The following is a 21138-nucleotide window of genomic DNA, read 5'->3' on the forward strand; positions in this document are numbered from 1 at the left end:
TGATCCATAAGCTAATAATACGTGCGTCACTTAGAGCACGCCCAACGCACGTTGGTTTCAACGGTGGTTCAAGGGGAGAAAGAAAAAGTTACTACATGTAAGCTGAAGTAACCATGCGTTAAAAATATTTTGCAACACAGGCAACTAAAACTGGTCCAGCAGGTATCATTTTTCTTTGAGTCAATATACCATGTGGCAAAGCAGCCCTCTCCCCAAACGCACGGTTCCTTGGCATAGCGGAGCTACAAAGTTTTAAAGAGCTCGGACGATTTTCATTATACATAAATATTTATCTAGAAATATATAATATTTTTATACAATATAAAGAAAATTTTTCTGGTGATAGCTTGAGACTTCCAAATTCTACAAGCCACTATTGCCGTTGATTTATGATTTGTGTGGAGCTCTGAAGGTCAACATCTGGCGTGGCACATCCTTAGGGCGTTGCTGTGTGTGCCGGTCATTTCATTCTCTTCTTAGGTGGAAGAGAGAGAAATGTGGGAAAGATATCTATTTTTATCTACGTATAATGCGTAAAAGCTAGAGTTCTTGAGATGCGTGACATTTAGGGTCTGATAGGTTCTTAGCCAGCATGTTTGGTGTGGCTATTTCTGGCTAATAACCAAACAAGTCCTTAATACTCTCTCTGTCCTAAAATATAAGCTGCTCTAGAAATTCTAGGACATATTATGGGGTAATACAAATAACGCATGTAACCCTCTCTTAACTATAAAGAGACTTTGTGTTATGTTTTATTAAGTCTTGTGCTAGACACTAATCGTAGGTTGAACTTTGGAGAGAGTTAATTCATCTAGAATAAAAAAAGGTTACTTCTAAACATCTTTTAAAAAAAATCAACTGCAAAGTTGTATATTATATTGAGAGCTATACCTTTAGTATAGACCATGTCAATATCCAACTATTTGCAAAGGCGGTCTCTCGATATGTCCGTCTCTATTAGTCACAATGGTTGTCTCTTTAAAATCCTTTTCCTCTACTAGTGTATAGCAATTGATTTTTTTAGAAAGAATAAAAAATGCTCTCTATCTAAACTCCTGGTCTTTTCACACTTAGGAAAATTTATCTAATTGCACGAAATATGCACATGTATCAATCAGTAAATCTAGAGGTGAAAAAATATGAGACAGAATAAAGAGTAAAGGTAGAGTTCCCAATACAAATATACGAGAGAGGAAGTATAAAAGTGTCAGAGTAATTTACAAACTCGTTAAATTATTTCTGTAATTGCTAAATTAAATATATCAAAAAAAAGAAAAAATGTAACTTAGGATTTTCGGAGATGATCAAAGGCATCACACAAGGTGTTAACTGGAGTTTGAGGTCGGGTGGTTTATGTAGCACTGTGCTATATTCACAGTTAACGTTGTTTACGTCGTTGAGTTACTATACACGTTTCACGTTTCGTCATATTATCTTGTTGGTTTATACATGACGTTTATTTCTAGATAGAAAATAATACTGATCCGTACGTACATAGCTGCTGCACCACGCTTAGAACAGATGTTCTTCTTGTCACTAGTCCACATTGGAATTGTATATTGTTCCAATATCTTGGGAGTTGTTTAAGCATATAGGAGTATATAGTGTTCCCCGAAGCAAGTACATACATAGCTCTCATAGATTGGTTGCCATAAACATTTCTAGTAAATCCAACTCCACAGAAACCATCCGCACATACTATGCGATACAAGACACATACGTTGTTTTCATCAAAATATAATATACGGACGTAACAAATGAATTATATTTAGCAAGTTAAAAAGAAATACTTCCACCTCTGGAACAAAACAAATTTAAATCAAGGCTGTTTCGCTAATGATCGTTTTGCCTCATTAACTGTAGTTGTTGGGTTATGTGTAAGTTCTGAATCTTTGTAACTACTCATTCGACCCATCTTTCTATTTGTGCCAAACAATTTTAAATTTATATTTAATTCTAAAACAAGGTCAGGAAAGTTTCAAGAAACTACATCAATACAAAAGAATAACAAAACTTCAAAACAAGTCATCAGCACTTCTTGAAAAAATTGAACTTGTAAATCCTTTTGCATGTTGAACACGATAGTTATCTGTGATGTTAAATGAAAGTTTCCAGTTGTGAAAAAAAATATGAAAAATCAATATATATGCATATTACAGTAGTCGGAAAGGATTATAACACAGCATATATAAACAACCACTCGTTTTCTACACAGACAAGCGTTCATCTTGACGATGTCATGGCTGTGGCATGTATTCCATCAGGTGTTGCAATTCACCTCGTAGTGTAATGACATACCAATATTGGACTGGATTTTCTCATCTCCATAACAATTCTGCTTTCCTTTTTGAAACAGAATTGAATCAATGTATTCCCGTTTTGATACAATAGAACATTTAGATTCTTTAATTCATCTACTGAGGTGCCTACAAACAGTCAGGGTGTGCATCAAGTGATAAAATGCCATGCGGCCTGAACCCCCAGATCTACTCGTTGGGATCAAGGAATCCGACAAGGCACTTCTCCAAGAGGAACTCTGCATTTACCCAAGCATGGTATTTATCTATAGTCAAGTCAAGGAGCAATCAAGAATCATAAGCATCTACAATCACAAAATGGGACAGTTAACGAATGTAATCATCAGCAGGTCAATCACCAAGAGATTGAGGAAAAAGGCTGCAAAGGCATCATAGTGGTCGCTGTATGTATGCCATGCCTTTAGCTACCACACTAACTTGCATAATAAGAATGGTCTTCCAGTATGTGTCCACAAGCAGCAAGATAATGAGTTACAGTGCAGAAATAATAATGGAAGGATACTGAACAAAGCAGTGCAGTCTTTCCCAGCAGCTTTCATAAGCATATCAACACCTGCAAATCAACCCAAAACATGGTACAGGTTAGGAAAATATATCATACAGAAAAGGCTGTGACTTGTGAGGTGAGAACAGTGGTTCTGAAACTCAAACATAATAACTCCACATGAACTAAAACTATGACTACCTCCAGGATGAAATTTCATGTATGGAGCAATGTTGTACACGCGGCCTTTGAGAACTGTCCAAATACAATCTCCTGCTTTGTGCTGCTTAACCTCTTCTAAAGAAATTAACTTTCGGTTTGACTGCCCCTTAAGCCCTATAAAAGGAAGGAAAGCAAACATCATTTCATCAATTATCAGATAATCAATTGAGGGCAAAAAAAACTTGCAAGTAGGTAAACAAAAATGGCAAACATGATTATAACTGTAGTGGAATTGTGTAAGCATATAGTTCTGGTTACTCCCAGATTGACATAATAAGGTTTACAAGATCCCAAAATGTGTCAATCTAACCTTCAAGAGATTTTAAAATGTGGGGGTTAAGCATTGCAAACCCAAGGCACTATTTCTGACACAAACATCATCCTGTTTATAATTTGAGGAAAATAGATCAATGATAACAGCTTGCATTGTAGGGATGCACTGCAAGTAGGTCATAAATATCGCAAAATGCTCAACCATGTCAAAAAAGCTGTTTTGTGGGTGCATTTAGGGCCTGTTTGGTACCCTTCCCAAACCAGCCTGGTTCGCACCAACCTTGCCAGGCTAAACTTGGCCAGCCCCAACGCATGCAACCATATGTTGTTTGGCTGCCTGTTTAAATAGAACTAGGCCACACAGAGAATTTGTTTGGTTCATAGGATGCACCAGCAAAGTTGCATGCGGGAAGGCAAAAATCGGCCACGAGCGCACGCCGGCGGCATCAACCGAGCCAGGCTCGATGGAAACGAACCTCAGCTGCGTTCCTGCTCAGCCTGGCCCGAAGGGAATCTTTGCATCTGTTCAGCCTGGCTCCAGGTGCAATCCAGGACACCAAACACGTGAAATCTGAAGCACAGTCATACCACAGTACCACACAGTGCCACAACAGCTCTCAGCTAGGCATCATTGACATGTTGACGGCAGCGCTGACAGTTCAACATTCTTTTTTATCCTTTTGAGATCATCTGATGACTCAAGGTTGTAGAAGGGGATTGGAAGCTATTTACAACGGGGATTGTACCTGATCTAGTAATAGCTTTAAACAATCTAACAGTAGTAGCAGCTGTTATTAACGTACTTATTTTTAAAAAGGGTCCGTGTCATGGCCTTCTTTGGAGGCCATTATGGGAGCCACGTCTCGAGTTCTGGCCAGTCAGCTCACACCTTGGAGCTTAACCAGGGCAAGAGAATATAGAGTGATGAATGCATGTGTGCTAATACATGGAAATTCACCACCATTACTGCCCTAATTCTCACAAGCAAAAATCACTTAAATCAGCACATACAAAGATGCAATGCAGCTTACAGCAGACACAAACAAACTCCAGAAAACAGCCCTAGTGGCTTTCCTAGAAATTACCTAAGAGAAGACCTTGACTTGCAGTCAAGTCTTCTGCTGCTATTCAGCCTAGATGTTGCTATGCACTTGCAAGGAAACTACACTGCAATTGGTTGCAGGCTTCTATGCAAGGCCAGCTAGCTCACCAGTGAGCACACAGCATGCGCACAAGTCTGCTCTAATTGCAGACTTAACTACGCAGCTGTTAGGCTGCTGCTGCACTACACGTGTACAGAGATGGAGGCTGTTAAAAGTTCTCAACTTAGTTGATTGAACTATTCATAAAGGTAAACATTGAATCTCAAGCTGGCTATGTTCATTCTACACTGATGGAACCTCTAAGGACTTTTCTTTCAGACAAAAGTGCCCGGCAGAATAATAGAGCACAGTAAATGACATGAGTTTAAGCATTTTAGTTATTACTCCCTCCGTCCACCAAAGAGTCAATTTCTAGAGTTGTCCTAAGTCAAATTTTTTAAACTTTAACTAAATTTCTAGAAAAAATGCTAAGATTTGTGGTATCAAATTAGTATCATTAGATTCATCATAGAATATATTTTCATATGATGCGCATTTTATGTCATAGATGTTGTTACTCTTTTCTATAAAGTTAGTCAAACTTAAAAAAGTTTGACTGGCACGGATTCTAGGAATTAATTCTTTCGTGGACAGAGGGAGTATAAAACATCAACTAATATAATTATGACTCGCTGTCATTCCCAGACCCCACAACAGGTCCTCTGAGAGGCACTAATTATGCAGATAGACCAAACTACCAAAGATCAGCAAACAGCTTACCAGAAAAGTCAGTAACAAGTAACAACTTACCAGCTAGATCAGGATGTGTTTGTGTCAGCTTTAGCCAATCCATTTGACTATAGCCTTTCTCAAAAGGAACCTTTGCCCGTGCTGCAGGTTTCTTCGATGAACGCTTTGCCTGTGATGGCACATTTGATTCTGCTCCACCACTTGTCTGTGTAACTGGTGCTTGCATGTTATTGTCTTTTGTTGAAACACTGACATTGTTACCAGACCTATCTTTTTCTGAGTCAACAGTTTCCAACCCATTGTTCTTTGAAGTATTTGCACTATCAACATGAACATCCTCGAGTGTCATACTTTCTACAGGAATGGCTTTAGGAGATTCTGGTTGACCGTCATTTTCTGCAGAAATAACCTACAAAACAGATATATCAAAATAAGTTCTTAGAAGTCATATCAGAAAGTAAACCAGAAAGCAAGAAAAAACAAAATGGCACATGTAAGTTTGTAAGTCATACCATTTGGGATCTTAACAACTCAAGGGTCTTAGGGAGAAATAGCCGATAAATATTCAATAGAAAAGGTTTAGACCACTACAGTAACAATTGATAAGCTATCATGCAACTGAGTGTATCAAGTGGAAGTGATACATATATACTACAACCTATATCCAAATAAGAACCTAAATAAAAAGGTAATGAAGTGACTACCCATAAAGATGCACTTGCTTTGTACTGTCCACAGCTAATTGACCCAATCCAATGGCATAAGCAGCAAGAGCATCTCCAAAAACTCCTTAAAACAACTCCCTAATTCTGTTTTGGCAAAAAAAAAAAAAGGGCCCTCCAACAGTTTTGTAAAACAACTTCCTAAGGATAAGCACTAGGTAAATCGCCCCCTCAACTCCCAGATACGTGTGTTTCGTGATTGCTATCTGCCCGGGTGCCCCCTCCCCTGTGCTTCGTGCAGTTTTCGCCCCATACTGCTTGGTATTTTATTTTTAGGAAGCTAATTATTGGAGAGAGGAAAGAAAATAGAGCTCTTATCCATTTTATTCACTTGAGATAGTCATTGGTTTACCAAGTGTTTTTTAAGGAGCTTTTGGAGATGAAGATAAATAGAAAAATAAATGAAAGCAACTGTTTAAATGCCTGTAGTGAGAGACAGCGCCAAAACAGATTTTAAGCAAGCAAAAAGCAATTAGACCTCGTCTCCCTAAGCGATCAGGTGTTTTCTCAATTGCTTAATTCCTGTTGACTTGTTCACATAGTGTTTGAACAAAACTTATGCCCTATGCACTTATACTGGTTTCAGAAATGAACATATATCAGTGAAATGATATCCCATGCTTATTGTGGGTTCTTGAGACAATCCACAAGATTTTAAACTTCTGGTGATATTTTTCATGTGGAAACAACAAGTGAGCACAAAACAAATCATTCAGTATGGTATGGTAAAGCATAAGGCCCGCGAAACTGGCAATCACAATCTATATGTTAAATGGTCGATAACAAAATGCTTCTCTTATGTTGACAATTTCTATGATCACCCCGATAAACCATGAATTAATCAGGCACGATGATTTTATGACCAGAAGAGTACCGATAAGGAACAGACATGAAGCACTAGAACAACAAACAAAGTAGCTTAACATAAACGACCACCATGGTGTAAAGTGACACAAGCAGAAGCATGCATACCTTGCAGAAGGTGAAGTCGGATGAGTCCTCATCAGCCATCTCAGAGCCAAAGTAAACCTGTCCGAGCTCACTTTGGAAAGAGGGATTGCCCTGCCAACCCCGTGTTTGCGAGCAGCGGTCCAAGTATATCCTGGTTCATGTCGACAAGATTGAGAATACGTAAACTGCCAGCTGACTTCATCAGAAATAACAAGTACATTCTGGTTCATGTTGACAGGACTGAATATGCAAAGTTGTAAACTACCATCTGATTTCAGAAATCTCAAGCAAAACCGGGACTGATTCACGATTGCATAGAAATGGCCGAGAAACAGCAACATGCGGTTACTGTTCAGGTAAACGCTAGTTTTTTTTTTTCTTCTCCCCGTGGGATTAGAGCACCCACCCCAGAAAGCGAGATTTGGAATCCATTGCCCGCTTGGGAGAAGATATGTACAGGCAAAACAAAACATACATCCAGAGCAAGCTAGGTTAGGGCGGGGCGGCGTACCAAGAAAAAGGAGAAGGCGATCCAATCAATTCCTGATGGATCCCCCGCTTCCCCCTCCAGGCCAGTAGAGCGGGGGTGCGGCGGGGGAACACGAGGGCCCCGAATCCCTCCGAGCTGGGCGGCGTGCCTGCCGCGCGTCGGTGGGAGGCGGCCTGGGGCGCTGGGAGAGCGCGGGGAGGGAGGGAGGGAGGGCTCGACGTAGGCGCGGGAGCTTGCGAAGGCAGGAGTAGATAAGCGGAAGGCGGCAGGGAGTAGGTTAGGAGAGCGTCACCGGTGACCTCGGCGCTCCTCGCCGCCGCGCTCCAGCCCGCAGGGGAAGGAAGGGAGAAAAGCAGAGGAAACAACAGAGGAAGATCTGGACTAGTTTGACAATGGACACGGCGTGCGTAATTTGACTTTGTTGGTGCCTTTGGTGGTTGGCCGAACGGGGCTGCCCGGCACGGCACGGCACGGCACGGCATGCCTGCCAGCCCACGGGCTCAGCTGGCGGCCCAGGCAGCACGGAAGGCCTGCAACAGCCCACCGCCTCTCCACCGTGCCGGCGCTCGCCGGAGACGGTGGCGCCGCGCAGCCCGTCTGTCACTCTCTCCCCGCGCGCCGCGTTCGCCTACCTACGCCACCCCCAGCCCTCCACGCAGGGAAAGATCTCCGATCCGTGGCGACGAGAGGCACCCACATCCACAACTGTGAATCGTCGTTGATTTGTTTTCAGACTTCTACAAACTGTAGTACAAGACAAGCCGAAACGAATCAACTTGGGTCTTGTTTACTTCCACCCAAAATACAAAAACTTTTCAAAATTCTCCGTCACATCGAATCTTTAGACGCATGTATAGAGTATTAAATATAAACAAAATTAAAAACTAATTGCACAGTTTAATCAAAATTTACGAGATGAATCTTTTGAGCCTAGTTAGTTTATGATTAGACAATAATTACCACAAACAAACAAAAGTGCTACAGTGTCCCAAAAAATTTCGGCAAGGAACTAAACAAGGCGTTGACGACCTTCAAATACGCAGTCAGGGGCAAAATCTCAGATTTCCCAAATGGTAATCACTCATCACGTTGCTAGAGCCCACAACGCAAAGATTACATACAATCCACCAAGACTGCAGCCTTGTTTTGTTCGCGAAAAATTGTGTGTTTAGCTAGTATAACACTTTCATTTGTAATTGGCAATTATTGTCCAACCATGGACTAACTAGGCTCAAAAGATTCATCTTACAAATTACAGACAAATTGTACAATTAGTTATTTTTTTAATTTATATTTAATGCTCCATGCATGCATCTAAAGATCCAATATGACGAGAAATCTTGAAAATTTTTTGAAACTAAACAAGGCATGTATCAACAAATGACATTCCAAGACATGGCCAGTAAACAGGTGTCAATGAAACAAGCACAAAAGCAATGGACCAGTCTGTAAGATCAACTATCCTGTATATGTCTTTTTTCCAGCATCTACCACAACAAAGAAGAAATGCCTAGGGTAATTAACATCTACGGCCAACTTGGAGAGAGAGTATGGTTTGGTTGATCAGCTGAGTCAGCAATAGGAGGCCAGCAGCAGCCTCACGGTTTTTATTGCCTGCCGCTTTTCTTGTAGCTGCAATCAGGACACTTGTAGTGCTTTATCTGTTCCGCTTTCGCTGGAGTTATCCTCACGCATTTGCCGTGGAACCACCGCTCGCAAATGTCGCATCCAATCCAGAACTCGCTTGAGTTGTAGAGACCACTGCAGGACCCGCAAAGGGTTTCACTGTGTTCATCATCATCCCCATACCCATCTTCGACAACTGCCACTCTTGAGTTCTTTGTCTTGCCATCATTTGATCGCTGCATATATATGAACAAAGTAAAATGCCAGTCTGTTAAAGCTCAAAGACATCTGATAACAACAATGTGCAAACAGACTAACAGAGTAATAAAAGGTATCAAAATGGAACCTTTGTTGAGTGCCTAGATTTGCTGCTGTTATCAACACCAGGCTTATTCTCCCTTCCCTTCCGTTCAGTCATTGTTTCATACACAGATGGATGTTCATTAATCATGTTGAATAAGCGCTTCCTGATGAATGAAAAGGTAGCATACTGAGTGCAGGAGAAGATTTCAGTTAAGGCATTCAACCACACTTTCTATTAACCATGCCCACTGCATTCCCTAGAAAAAGAGGTGGTGGATGCTGTAGCAGTAATTACAAATCAGTATGAGAATCAAGGAGACTAGGTACTTGACATATCACCTTTAACAAGGATTCATTAAGAACATCCTAAATGGGCCCTGAAAACCTGAAGAAAAATATAGTGCAGTAAAACAATTAACATGTCACCTTATAGTACTATTATTTGTATGCTCTATATTTGTGGCTCCTGTGGGATTTCATCTCTAGCCTACCCTAAATTAGCTCGTGGTACTAAAATGCTTTGTTGTGGAATGATAAATAAACAACTAAAATGTACTGTGAAAACAGAGTGCAATCTGTTGACGTATATACAGGCAACCTTGTGAACTTATGAAGTAACTACCACAGAATATTCCTGAACACTTTACCAAGGATAAATATTTAGCAAGATTATATTCTCATGCCAGAAGACAGTCTGCGAACTATCCTGGATATTCCATAAAGAGATGAGCAACAACAACAAAAAATGTAATATACAATGAAAGCGTATTAGTAGCACACATGCTGACAGCACCCCTATTGGAAAAGGAGAAACACTTCTGGAAATGGATGAGTAAAGTCCTGTTATATCACAGGTTCCATTAACTATGTTCATGCACAGAAGTAATAGAAAGTCATAAAACAATATCACAATGATAGCAAAGAGGTTTTGTGAAAGGGCTAGATTGTCCACCATTCAAGTAGGTCAATGACCAGAAAATATAGTTATAGTGTGTTTGTTCATCATACTTCTTGCAAAAGACATAAAATTGCAATATATATCAGCAGGGATGTCTATGTTAAGCTGAAGTAAGAAAGTGAAAGAAAAGATAATCAAAACTACATGACTAAAACAATAAAATGAAGAGAAGCTCAAAATGTGCATTTTAAATAGCTTTGAAAAGCTTCAATTAGCTTGAGGAATTCAAATTCAGGGCATGTATATAAGAAAACTGGGTTTGAGTTTTATGGTTAGACATGTGGAAATTTTATTATTTGCTTATGTTGGAGTTTTGTGATGAAAGAATGAAATTCAGCACTGCAACTCCAAATATCTATGTACTGAAGACTTGAGTTAATTCACTATTAGAACTGAAAAGCACATCATATAGATATGCTAGCCACTAGATCTTATGGCCCATGTGTGCTCTACCGAGCCACTGAGCCAGTGAGGGACCTTAGGTGACCGAACCAAGCTGTAGTCCATCTCCACCAGTTCAGTTCCAGAAAGCTCAGTTTTTCGAAGGTGTAAAATCCAGTTTAAACAAGAAAAGAAAAATGGGAGTATATCAGAGCAAAACATAAGTATATACTCGTTTCTAAGGGAACAGCCCCTAGAGATACATCATTCCTTCAAACCGCATATCGTAGAGTGCAAACATGAAAGACAAAAAAAAAAAAGATGCTTGGTCCAAAGAGACATATACTTGTCAACGACCCCATAAGAAACATCCAAATATCTTTTCACTTGAAGATACGGGCTGGGGCTGGGAGACTATTTGCACATTATGTGCCATTGTAGCAAATTTGTACATTATGGCCATGGTAGCAAATTATTAAGGACCAAATCATAAAGCAAAAGCAAAAACATGGCCCATTGACAGCAGGATAAGAAGATAAGACTGGAAACAATGGAAGCACAATAACCATGTGCACAAACATGTCGCAGGTGATGTGTGAAATAAAATAAGCAAACCCGTAAGCCCCACGAGCACAGGAGCAGCATCTCACCGCCACATAAACCAAACCATAACGCAGACAAGACAAAAAAAATCAAGCGGTTACGAGAATCCAATTCTCCAAGATCGACGGTTACTTGAATTAACGAGATCAAACAAGCCGAGCGCTCCCAGTCAATCTAATGGAGGGGCGTAGCCCGGAGCACAGTAGTACCTCTCGTTGGCGTTGAGTTTGGCGGCGAAGAAGAATGCGACGGAGACGACCCAGGCGTCGGAGTGCACGGCGACGAGCGAGAGCCAGTCGCGGCGCTTCATGCCGTCCCTGGCGAAGTTGATCCCGAGCGCCGGCTCGGGCATCTCCGGCGGCACTTCCTCCACCGGCAGGGACACCTCCCAGCCGCCGTTCGGGTGACCGTACAGGCACAGGTTCTCCTTCTCTACACGCACCCCGAGAAACCAGTCAAACCCCCAAACCCCAAACAAGCAGAGGCAGGAGCGAGCGCAACCAAAGCGCCGCGGCGGCTCAGATCGGATCCGGTGTTTACCTGGGTCGCACATGCTGTAGAACTCGTCCACATCTGCAAGCAGCAGCAGCGGCGGCGGCGGCCAAGCAAAGGAAACCGGAATGGTGTGAGACGCGAGATCCGGCGAAGAGGCGCGCGCGAGAACGGCAGAGAGGGAGAGTAAGGGAGGTGTCGTCGACGTTACCGGAGGTGAGAGCGCGGACGAGGCCGGCGCGGCGGCCGGTGTAGTCCTTGTAGATGTCCTCGACGGTCCGGGGCGCTGAGGAGACGGGGCCGGCCATCTCCATCAGCGGCTGCGGCGGCGGCGCGGGGGCTGTGTCGGCGGCGCCTCCGGTTGGGCAGCGAGGGGTTTCTGGTTCAGGTCGGAGGTCTGACACCGCCCGGTATTTAAGGCGAGGGCCGGCTGGTCAGGCGGTGGACGCGGTCCACCGAGGAAGACCCCTGTAGGGCCCACGAGTCAGTGGGTAGGTTCACATGGGCGCGTGGAGGGGTGGGTCTGGGAGCTGCTCGGTGGGGTACGACGGTTAGGCTTACCTGGCGCTGGCGAGGGTCGCCGGGATCTTCCGTGCCCGATTGTGGACCTGTGGACTGGTTTGGAGACAATGATAATGATGACTAGTAGGCCCACACAAGGTATTAGTGGCAAAAAATCTTTATGTCTTTTTTAAAAAATTACATATACTCACAAGCACGCACATTTATCCTTTGAACATACTTTCTTTGTCCCAAATTAAGTGTTGTTTTCGATTTTTGTGTCCCAAGTTTGACTCAATTTATAAAAAATACATGTAATATTTGTATCTCTAAATAAATTTGTTAAAAAACTAGATTTAAAGTTCTCCAATGATACTAATCATGTAACATAAATATTAATATTTTTTAATATATATTTAATCAAAGTTGTTTCTCGATAAGCGAGAATGACAGTTATTTTGGGACGGAGGGTGTATGTACGCAAACACTGTCCTATGAGCACCTTCAAAAAAAACTGAGCCGACAGATGACAAAATTTATGAAAAGCGCGACCACAAGAATGATTTTTTTTTTTTTTGAGGAAAGGCCATAAGAGTGAGTGGGACTGTGTTTTATTGCTGGGTGTGTGGCCTTTGGGCCTTTAGAAATGGGCTAGCAGAGGAGATGATTATTCGTATCCAAATTAGACATCTTATATCTCTAATCTGTCAAAAACATTTAAAGTACCTCTCTAAACTGGTTTCAACTTGTTTTGAAGAGGATTATGTATATCTCTCCTTTAAGTTACCGATAAATACTTATTAAAGTTTGTCAACCAAAAAAATGTTCCTAAAAATCTAAGAAAATAGTAGAGATTGTGATATGATGAATTCAAATAAAATATTTAGAGCTCATAAAAATATATGTAGAAACTTTTGAAAAAAATCCCAGTTTTAGTTCTAGAAAAATGGGAAATATCCAAAAATGCAAAAAAAAAATCCAAAAAAGACTCTAATCATTGTCTAAACATGTATTGAAAAACCTTTGACGGCAAAAATATGAGATGCAACCAATACAGCACACATTAATATTGAATGCATTCATGCTAGGCGTCCATGCTAGTTGCATCTTATGTTTTTGTTATAGAAGGTTTTCAAAACGCGTTCACACATCAATTAGATTGTTTGAGAATTTTCTAGATACTTTACCATTTTATTAGAGCTATTTCTAGTTTTCTGAAGCTCGTAGAGATCTTTTCATAGGTTATAAATATTTTATTTGGAATCATTGTATCGCAATAAATCAGTCTACAACGACAATTTTAAAGTGGTAAAATGAAATTTCCCCTTATTATTCTAGCAATTGTGCCCACTCAACACTCATGCCGTAAAAATTATTTTTTAAAAAAAAATTATTAATCCTCTAAGGACTTAACAAAACAATTAACGCCTCAATGGCATATTGGCATGGGAGATTTCCTTGCCATCTCCCTCCAGTTTTTTTTCATTCCATCCAAACAATAATTCATGCAAGGAAGTCTGTGTTTTCCGTGCTCGTATTTTACAAATGCATTCCTATTGTCTATTGAACTCTCGTGTTTCATGATTCCATTTTACCTCCATCGCTACTGTACCAAACAGATGTCTTTACGTCCATGTGATTTTGAGTTCCTATAGGTTGTGGAAGCTGAAGATTATACAATGAACAAAAAACCCACAAAAATCAACTTTATGGGGTTCAAATTCTACAAAAGAAACACACATGTGGAATCATATCCAACGGCAGAAAATAAAATTTCGAACACTTACATATATAAGGTCAAATGACTTATGTTCCCCAAATGATATAAAATTGACCCAAACCATGACTGCAACGGTAAATTGGTCCTGGCGTATCAACTTATGCATCATCACAATAGTAACACAGAAATGAAGACCATACGCCCTATGCACGCCAACTTCACATACACATCCACTCAATATGCTAGAGGTAGAGGTTTCAGACTTGAAGGCCTCATGGAACACTGCAAAGAGAATACACATCCACTCAATATGCTAGAGGTAGAGATTTCACAGACTTGAAGACCTCATGGAACACTGCAAAGAGAAATGGGCTACGGATGAAACCTATCAATTTTGTTAAGTTTGATATTGGCATCTGGTAATCTCCTTCCAAGACTCCACACTAGTTCAATTAGTTGGTGATCGTGATCATGATCATAGATGACTTCTATCAGCTTCAGCTTTTGACAATGGAGAATCTTTCCATCGTGACGGGGTAGGGTGATGTTTTTCCTTTCTATCTCCCAGTCCGAATCAGAAAATGAGTAGAACTTTTGGCACAAATAGAAAGACTCATGTAAGATATCCAAGTGAATGATCAGAGACATGACAATACACACAAGACATAAGAACTTACCATGCAGTACTGCAAACTAAACTTCTCCAAACAAGGTGCATTCTGAAGAAAGCTCCCTAAAGCCTCCAATTTGTCGGTCAGTTCATATTCATTAAGAAAACAGGAACGAAGGACCAAGGTTTGCAGATTATGAAATACTGGAAATTCTTTAGAATTATCATTCAGCATCACCTGAAATGAAGACAAAAACCAAACCAGGATTAAGTAAATGCATCAGCCATACGCAGAAAGTGTGAGATAATAATCTGTTCTTTTTGAGCCATGCATGTGAGTAACTATCCAGTAGATGAAAAACATGCTACCCTAGATGAAACAAAGACTGCATAAAATTTATCCGCCGGAAACAAATGGCAAATCTCATATAAGAGCAGCCAGCAGCAGTGATCACATATGTGTAATATTATTGTTCAAATGGCCATCTTTCAGGGATAAGGAATGCAAAGGAGAACGAAGGGAAGCTCGTCAAGAAGACATACCTCTGCTTCAAAACCAGTCAACTCTAAACTTGTGACATTGCACAGGCTACCAAGCAGATTGCGCTGGGTCTCCTCAGATATTTCAGTTTCTGAGACAGAAATCTCTGCTTTGACAAGGGAATCCATTTTGCATAACAAAATACCCACTCGAAAGTATTGAAATGAGATATAGAGATAGGTAAGGCTAGGAGCCGTGATCACCAAAGGATAAAGTGTATTATTCAAACAAAGGTCCATTACTAACTTATTCAGCTTGGGTGATATAATGCCTTGAGGACAGTTGTCACAAAACTCACAGCAATCGAGATTCATATCTTCCAAGACAGGGCATGCAGAACAGAGAGAGCCAGTGAAATGGCTATTCAAAATAATATGCTCAAGGTGCAGCCTTTTAAGACAACAGAAATTTGATTCCACCATGGGAGGAAGCTTGAACCCAAGAACATAGCCTACTAGTCTAATCTGGAGCACAGAAGGACAGTACTCAATGCCACGGCGAATCCATCGATCCACATGACGCCAATTATGTACTCGACAACACAAGCGGAATTCACCCAAGGCTGAGGTATTATCATGGAACAGCAGAAGGTTGGTGGCGAAGTCCTCAAACTTTGCCCACCTCTCCTCCAGGGTGTTGGTCCTGATCTTTGAAGAGATCACAAATTCTTGTTCGTGGATTTTGATGAGAGGGGTGGACCGCCAGAGGCGCCTCCACCGCCGTGACAGCAAGCTCGTCTGAACAACCAGCGGTGCCGGGAGGAAGGACAGGATGACATGGAGGAGCTCATCCGGCAGGGCACTGAGCCGGTCCACGGCATTGGTTGGGCCACCTGCACGCTTCATTGTTGGTTCCGGGTGCATCATCTGCGCTCTCACCACCACAAGGACATGATTGTTCTCAGCTTCGCATTGCATGGATAGGATCTTGAGCTTTCGATCTCAATGCAAGGGCAAAGCTAGAGCCGGAATGGTCCAGGTGCACCACTTTACCCTTGTACACTGCAAAGTTTGTAATTTGTAAAGATAATACGATATGAAAATCTAGGTTAAATACAAATGGAAGAAACCTACCCTGGTTTAAAACTACAAAGGTCATAAATATACTATGAAATGGCAACTGAACTACTAAAGCATGGCTTTGTACACCTCTGATTTATAAGAACAATATGATCCGCGCTTACTATACAGTCAGTTCTGAGGTCGTTTAACTTCACATTTGTAACACTCAGTTAATAAATAACAACTGTCCCAGTGTATCCCAATTTATCCTCAGATCTTAACCCTAGAATATCACAGATGAGATGAAACCACATTCGTCAAACCCTAAAACCATTTAATATTCACCACCCATCCATTAATCTGCCCCTGATGGGCATACACAGCTCTTAACTTCAACGAAGTGGAACGGAATTTTATAAAACTAGCACAAAAAATATGAAAGAAATACCCGTGGATTGCCGGGATGAGCAATCGATGGGAAGTCAGGCGCTCAGTACTCGACCGCCGTCGCCAACCCTCCCTTCGGTGCCCCTCCAACCGCTGGAGATTGTTGCCGCAAGGCTCCAGGATCCGGCGGCCGTCGGTCCCGCGACGGGCGGATGTGGCGGTCGCGCGGTCGCGCCGCGACGCGAGCGGAGCTGCAAGTGGTTTCCTGGCGAGTGGGGAAGAGAGAACACGGCACCGGGAAGGGAATGGATTTTTTTTAAGGTCTTGTTTATAGTAGTGAAAACTTTTTAGATTTCGTTTGTATTTGACAAACATTGTTTAATTATGTACTAACTAAGTTCAAAAAAGTTGTCTCATAATTTACAGATAAACTGTACAATTAGTTATTTTTTCATCTATATTTAGTGTTCCATACATGTGCCATAAGATTCGATTTAACAGGGAATCTTAAAAACTTTTTGGATTTTGGTGGGAACTAAAACAAAGCCTAAATATGTTTTTATGGAGTTGCATTGTTTTTAAAATTTAGATTAACTTCAACAGATATGTTATCCATGTTATCTAGGTTATTTTTACATTTTTAAAGTAAAAAATTAAAGTCCAACAGGTGTGCTATCTCGTTTGCTAAAATAAGAGCATCTCCAAGAGATTAAGTAAAATTATATTTTAAACTACAAGATTTAGTCATTGTGTAAAATAAAAAACTCACTCAAAGCATAGAGTTCTACAACAGACTTTGTATAGGATAGCTAGTGAGGACGATATGCTATATATGACAAGCGAAAATTTAGGGATAGCAAACTTTCTATTTTAGCAAACCAGATAGCACACCTGTTGGACTTCAATTTTTGCTTTAAAATGTAAAAATAGCCTAGATAATATGGATAACATATCTGTTGGAGTTGTTCTAACAAGTTTGTTATTCCTAAACTTTCGCTTGTTATATATAGCATGTTTTTTATTTTACATAATGGCTAAATCTTGTAGTTTAGAATATAATTTTATCTAGTTTCTTGGAGATGCTCTTAGAGGGTTGTGTGGCTTTTAGGGCTTTTGAGACCTTAGCTTGGTTATCCAAAAGCTTTTAGATTTTGATATTGTAGCTTTTTCTTTTATATTTGGTAATTATTATTTCATTATAGACTAATTAAATTTAAAAGATTTGTCTCGTAAATTACACGTAAATTGTATAATTAGTTGTTTTTTATCTATATTTAATGCTCCATTTATATGCCGTAAAATTTGATGTAAAGAGAAATCTTGAGAAGTTTTTGGATTTTGGGAATAGGGCTGGTGCAGGAGGTAATTTTGAACGGAAAAAATCCTTTGAACTTTCCTCGTCTATTAAATTAGAAAAAAAAAAAGAAAACTAGATGTCCATGCTCCTTTAATTATTGAAACCGTCTGATTTACCTGATCTAGCAGTTTGGCACCACGTCAACCGTCCTACGTGACAGCAAATCAACCATGAGGAGGTAAATCTGACTTCTATAATAATTGAGGGAGGTTAATTAAACGTTACAAACAAAATTGTAAAAATAAATTAATAAAAAGTCATATGAGTATTTTTAGAATAAATATATATTAAAATTAGTAAAATTTGATTTAACGTTAAATTAATTTCATGTTTTCCCCTAAAATCAAACTCTATCTTTTTATTCCTTTCTCTAGAATTATTTGACTCTTATATGATCTCCTAGAATTTAAAACTAGGCTAAACATATGGATGTAAACAGAGACAAATCCTTGTAGAATGCACGTCCTGTAGTCAATTAACAAGGAGATGGCATCAACAGCACGTCCTGTAGTCTAGTGAGCAGTGAGGTCCGAGTCATGCAAGTGACACCCAGTATATACGCAGCCAATTAACAAAAGCTAGCTTAGGTACGTCATGCCCCTACACTGCTACACATGAGATGCGATTCCTGGCCCTTGCATTCTCCAACAGCTATTGGCTCCAACGGAGATTTAAAAGACAAAAAAAAAAAAACTGCTAGTGGCACCAAAGCTAGCTAGCTCTCCCCATTTTAAAGGAAAGGGATTGGAAAGTTTTTGTGTACTAGGTCAATTAGTTTACAGGTCATTTTCTTGCTTGCTATCGATGTGATGGTTGGACAAGGTCGTTTTGCCGCCATTTGGGTCATATATGTATGCTTTGGTCTTTCATTGTTTTTTACTTTTTTTTCATACGACTTCAACTTGATCAATGTTTTGGCCTTTTTTTTTCCTTGTGCGTGTTTCTGTTTTATACTTCAAGGTTTTTTTTGCAACAGTTTTATACTTTAAGTTGACTGATGCTTGTTGCTTGAGTTCAGAGAGGAATTTGAAGGACGTCGTAGTTTTCTTTACACACACACGGAGATGTAAAACTCTGGGTCATCAAGGTATAAATTTTTTATCATAAATTTATATATATATATATGGAATCCATCACAAAAAGAGATCCTCAAATGTGGAGGTAGCACAATATAAGTACAACCCCGTTTCCCAAAAATATGCACGCGCCAATGAGCCTGGACACATATAGCGTGTCACTTTTGCATGTTTTTCATGAACGACTTGTGTAATAGGATTATTTTGGAGGTGATACATTTCAGACAAGATTTATAAGTTGGTACTTTAGAAACCCAAGTAGGATAATTACATAATAGTATAATATATGGGTCAAACAGGACCAAACCAGAACACTATAATGGTCCAGGATATTACACATCAAGTGTGCAATTAATCTAGGTAATATTAATTTACCTTTAAAGATAGTGGCATTAACGAGCTTGCAACGAAACTTCGAATTCAAGTTTTTTTTGCTGATGTACAAAATAGATATGTCCCTAGTCCCTACGCAATGATAGTCCTAAATGGTTATGGTAGCTTCATGAACTTCTCAATACTAAGGGCATTTTTGTTTCAAGTTTTTTGCTGGCTTCTGCCAGTGAGAAGTTGAGACAAACATTCTAATGGTTGAGCTATCTTTTGAAAATTTGAACAACTATCTTCTCAAGAAATGAACATAAAGGTGAGAAGCACGTTCTAAGTAGTTTTCTAGCATTTGATGTGTTAAGAAGCAATAAATTTATTATAGAAGACAAAGTCTAGATCCAAATTAAAGCCAGCTTTTGAGCTAAAAGCCTAAAGGTTACAAATCAAACAAACATGTCCTAAAATACAAACAAAACATTACAATACGGACCTCTAAACAATCTTAGAATTAATTTATTACTAGGCCACCACTTGGAAAGAAGGTGTCAGTCGCTTTTGTATACAATATATAACCTTTTCCTTATGAGAATGAATATAATATATAACCTATTGTATACAATATATATCTTTGTTGATACATGGTGTGACGAGATTGATAGAGAATATTTCATCCTCTCGTCTTTTTGTGCGTTTTCTGTTGTTATCTTCTATTATTTATACACATGTGTGCATGTAGTTCATGGCGCACTAAGTGATGTTTGGCCAATTCTAAATGCCAAAAGAAGCTCTAGGTTCCATTGTCTTGTTAGCAGGAAATCACTATGAACAGCTAAAGAAAATGCCACTAGTCTTTAAGCACACAGTAGAACAATTCTCATGTTTGTTAGGTGTCCAATATTTGGGTTGGACTGCTAGAGTCATAGTCATGTTTGGGTGCACAACTCCTCCTTTGGACACTTGACGCTGTGTGTTGTTCAGTGCTATATCCTCATTGCCTCCAATCAAAGTCTATTGTTGAACTTGATGATCGATCTTGGGTTCTTGACATTAGGGGCACACTAATGGTTTAGGTGTTTGTCCAACAAAAAAATCATTTGTAAACCTTGGAAATGTGCATTCATATGCTAGAGTTTCATAAATGGATCGGTATGGTATGCATTGGTCAAGTGATGACAACTTCTCAACTCCTACTAATAGAGCCTTCTTTGTTGGTGATGTTGGTCTTGCAGGCAGGGAAATTTGGAAAAGCGAGGATGCTACCAAAAGTGAAGTTTTTATTTTGGCTTGCTCCTTATGATTGGCTTTAGACATCTTCTGATCGGAGCATCACAAGGCTATTTAGATTGCATCCTAGCAAGTTTAGCAAGGCCGTGATTTCCAGTCGCTAAGTGCTCAAAATCAACGACATGGGTTGCTACTGGCCAAGAAATATTGCCTCGACACCCAATATAAGAGGACCCACTTGTATGATTCAGCAAAATATGGTCTCTGTGATCAAAATTATGATACTTCAAATCATCTTTTTGTGAAATGTGTTTATAGTGAGGAAGTCTAGGCTAGGCATCTACTTAGTACTTTGTCAGTTGGGGTTGGACGCTATTGTGCCAACTTCCGTATGTGTCTATGGCAATAATGGCATCTAGACATCCTTATTTCACAAGTATAGCACCATTGTTTTTTTTCTATAATAGACCTATACTTAATTGTAACTTGGCTTGGCACACTGTAATTGGCTAGACACTCATAGTTGGTATTGTATTTCCCCTCATCTTAATGTAAAAATACGTACCAAGAAATGTTTGTGGGAAAACCCAATAAGGATGTCATGAGACTATGGGGCTGTTTGGTTGGCAGCCAAAGGCTGCCACCGCCATGAAGCCTGCGCCACACTTTTGCGGCGATCGTTTCGGCCGCCACACTCGCAACGACATAGTGCAGGCAAAAGCAGTGGCGACCGCATGAC

The 21138-nt window shown here is 40.1% G+C and overlaps 3 protein-coding genes across 4 annotated transcripts; all 3 read right to left on the reverse strand.

The window, feature by feature from the left end:
* On the reverse strand, positions 2091 to 7927 carry LOC110433021. Its single transcript, XM_021454566.1, has 6 exons — positions 7314 to 7927; positions 6824 to 6953; positions 5190 to 5538; positions 3004 to 3138; positions 2821 to 2871; positions 2091 to 2563 (listed from the first exon to the last, which is right to left on the reverse strand). Exons 1-6 carry the CDS (start codon positions 7772 to 7774, stop codon positions 2487 to 2489), a joined length of 1203 nt encoding a protein of 400 aa, XP_021310241.1. The 5' UTR covers positions 7775 to 7927; the 3' UTR covers positions 2091 to 2486.
* Positions 8621 to 12035, reverse strand: LOC8078469 (PHD finger protein ALFIN-LIKE 2). Its single transcript, XM_002461671.2, has 5 exons — positions 11867 to 12035; positions 11704 to 11736; positions 11373 to 11595; positions 9265 to 9385; positions 8621 to 9154 (listed from the first exon to the last, which is right to left on the reverse strand). The coding sequence occupies exons 1-5, from the start codon at positions 11967 to 11969 to the stop codon at positions 8900 to 8902; spliced, it is 735 nt and encodes a 244-aa protein (XP_002461716.1). The 5' UTR covers positions 11970 to 12035; the 3' UTR covers positions 8621 to 8899.
* LOC110433010 (F-box/LRR-repeat protein 25-like) lies at positions 13837 to 16703 on the reverse strand. 2 transcript variants are annotated; one of them, XM_021454500.1, is made up of 5 exons: positions 16477 to 16703; positions 15030 to 16028; positions 14554 to 14724; positions 14262 to 14467; positions 13837 to 14158 (listed from the first exon to the last, which is right to left on the reverse strand). In XM_021454500.1, the coding sequence occupies exons 2-5, from the start codon at positions 15942 to 15944 to the stop codon at positions 14149 to 14151; spliced, it is 1302 nt and encodes a 433-aa protein (XP_021310175.1). In that variant the 5' UTR covers positions 15945 to 16028; positions 16477 to 16703; the 3' UTR covers positions 13837 to 14148. The 2 variants fall into 2 exon arrangements, with proteins under 2 accessions (XP_021310175.1, XP_021310174.1); XM_021454499.1 differs by having other exon boundaries at positions 13837 to 14467.

The sequence above is a fragment of the Sorghum bicolor genome, chromosome 2, assembly GCF_000003195.3.
Source record: "Sorghum bicolor cultivar BTx623 chromosome 2, Sorghum_bicolor_NCBIv3, whole genome shotgun sequence".
In the NCBI taxonomy this organism is placed as follows: Eukaryota; Viridiplantae; Streptophyta; class Magnoliopsida; order Poales; family Poaceae; genus Sorghum; species Sorghum bicolor.

Bases quoted from the DNA above. Each gene is read 5' to 3' on its own strand.
- LOC110433021 (XM_021454566.1), bottom strand. From the start codon at position 7,774: ATGCCGTGCCGTGCCGTGCCGTGCCGGGCAGCCCCGTTCGGCCAACCA. The intron at 6,954-7,313 runs GTACGCCGCCCC...GACATGAACCAG, and splicing joins TCGCCTTCTCCTTTTTCTTG to GATATACTTGGACCGCTGCT. The intron at 3,139-5,189 runs GTAAGTTGTTAC...TTCCTTTTATAG, and splicing joins AACACATCCTGATCTAGCTG to GGCTTAAGGGGCAGTCAAAC.
- LOC8078469 (XM_002461671.2), bottom strand. From the start codon at position 11,969: ATGGAGATGGCCGGCCCCGTCTCCTCAGCGCCCCGGACCGTCGAGGAC. The intron at 11,596-11,703 runs GTAAACACCGGA...GGGTGCGTGTAG, and splicing joins CTACAGCATGTGCGACCCAG to AGAAGGAGAACCTGTGCCTG. The intron at 9,386-11,372 runs GTACTACTGTGC...TTCATTCATCAG, and splicing joins AAACTCAACGCCAACGAGAG to GAAGCGCTTATTCAACATGA.
- LOC110433010 (XM_021454499.1), bottom strand. From the start codon at position 15,944: ATGCAATGCGAAGCTGAGAACAATCATGTCCTTGTGGTGGTGAGAGCG. The intron at 14,725-15,029 runs GTATGTCTTCTT...TCTTCATTTCAG, and splicing joins TGACTGGTTTTGAAGCAGAG to GTGATGCTGAATGATAATTC. The intron at 14,468-14,553 runs GTAAGTTCTTAT...TTGTGCCAAAAG, and splicing joins TTAGTTTGCAGTACTGCATG to TTCTACTCATTTTCTGATTC.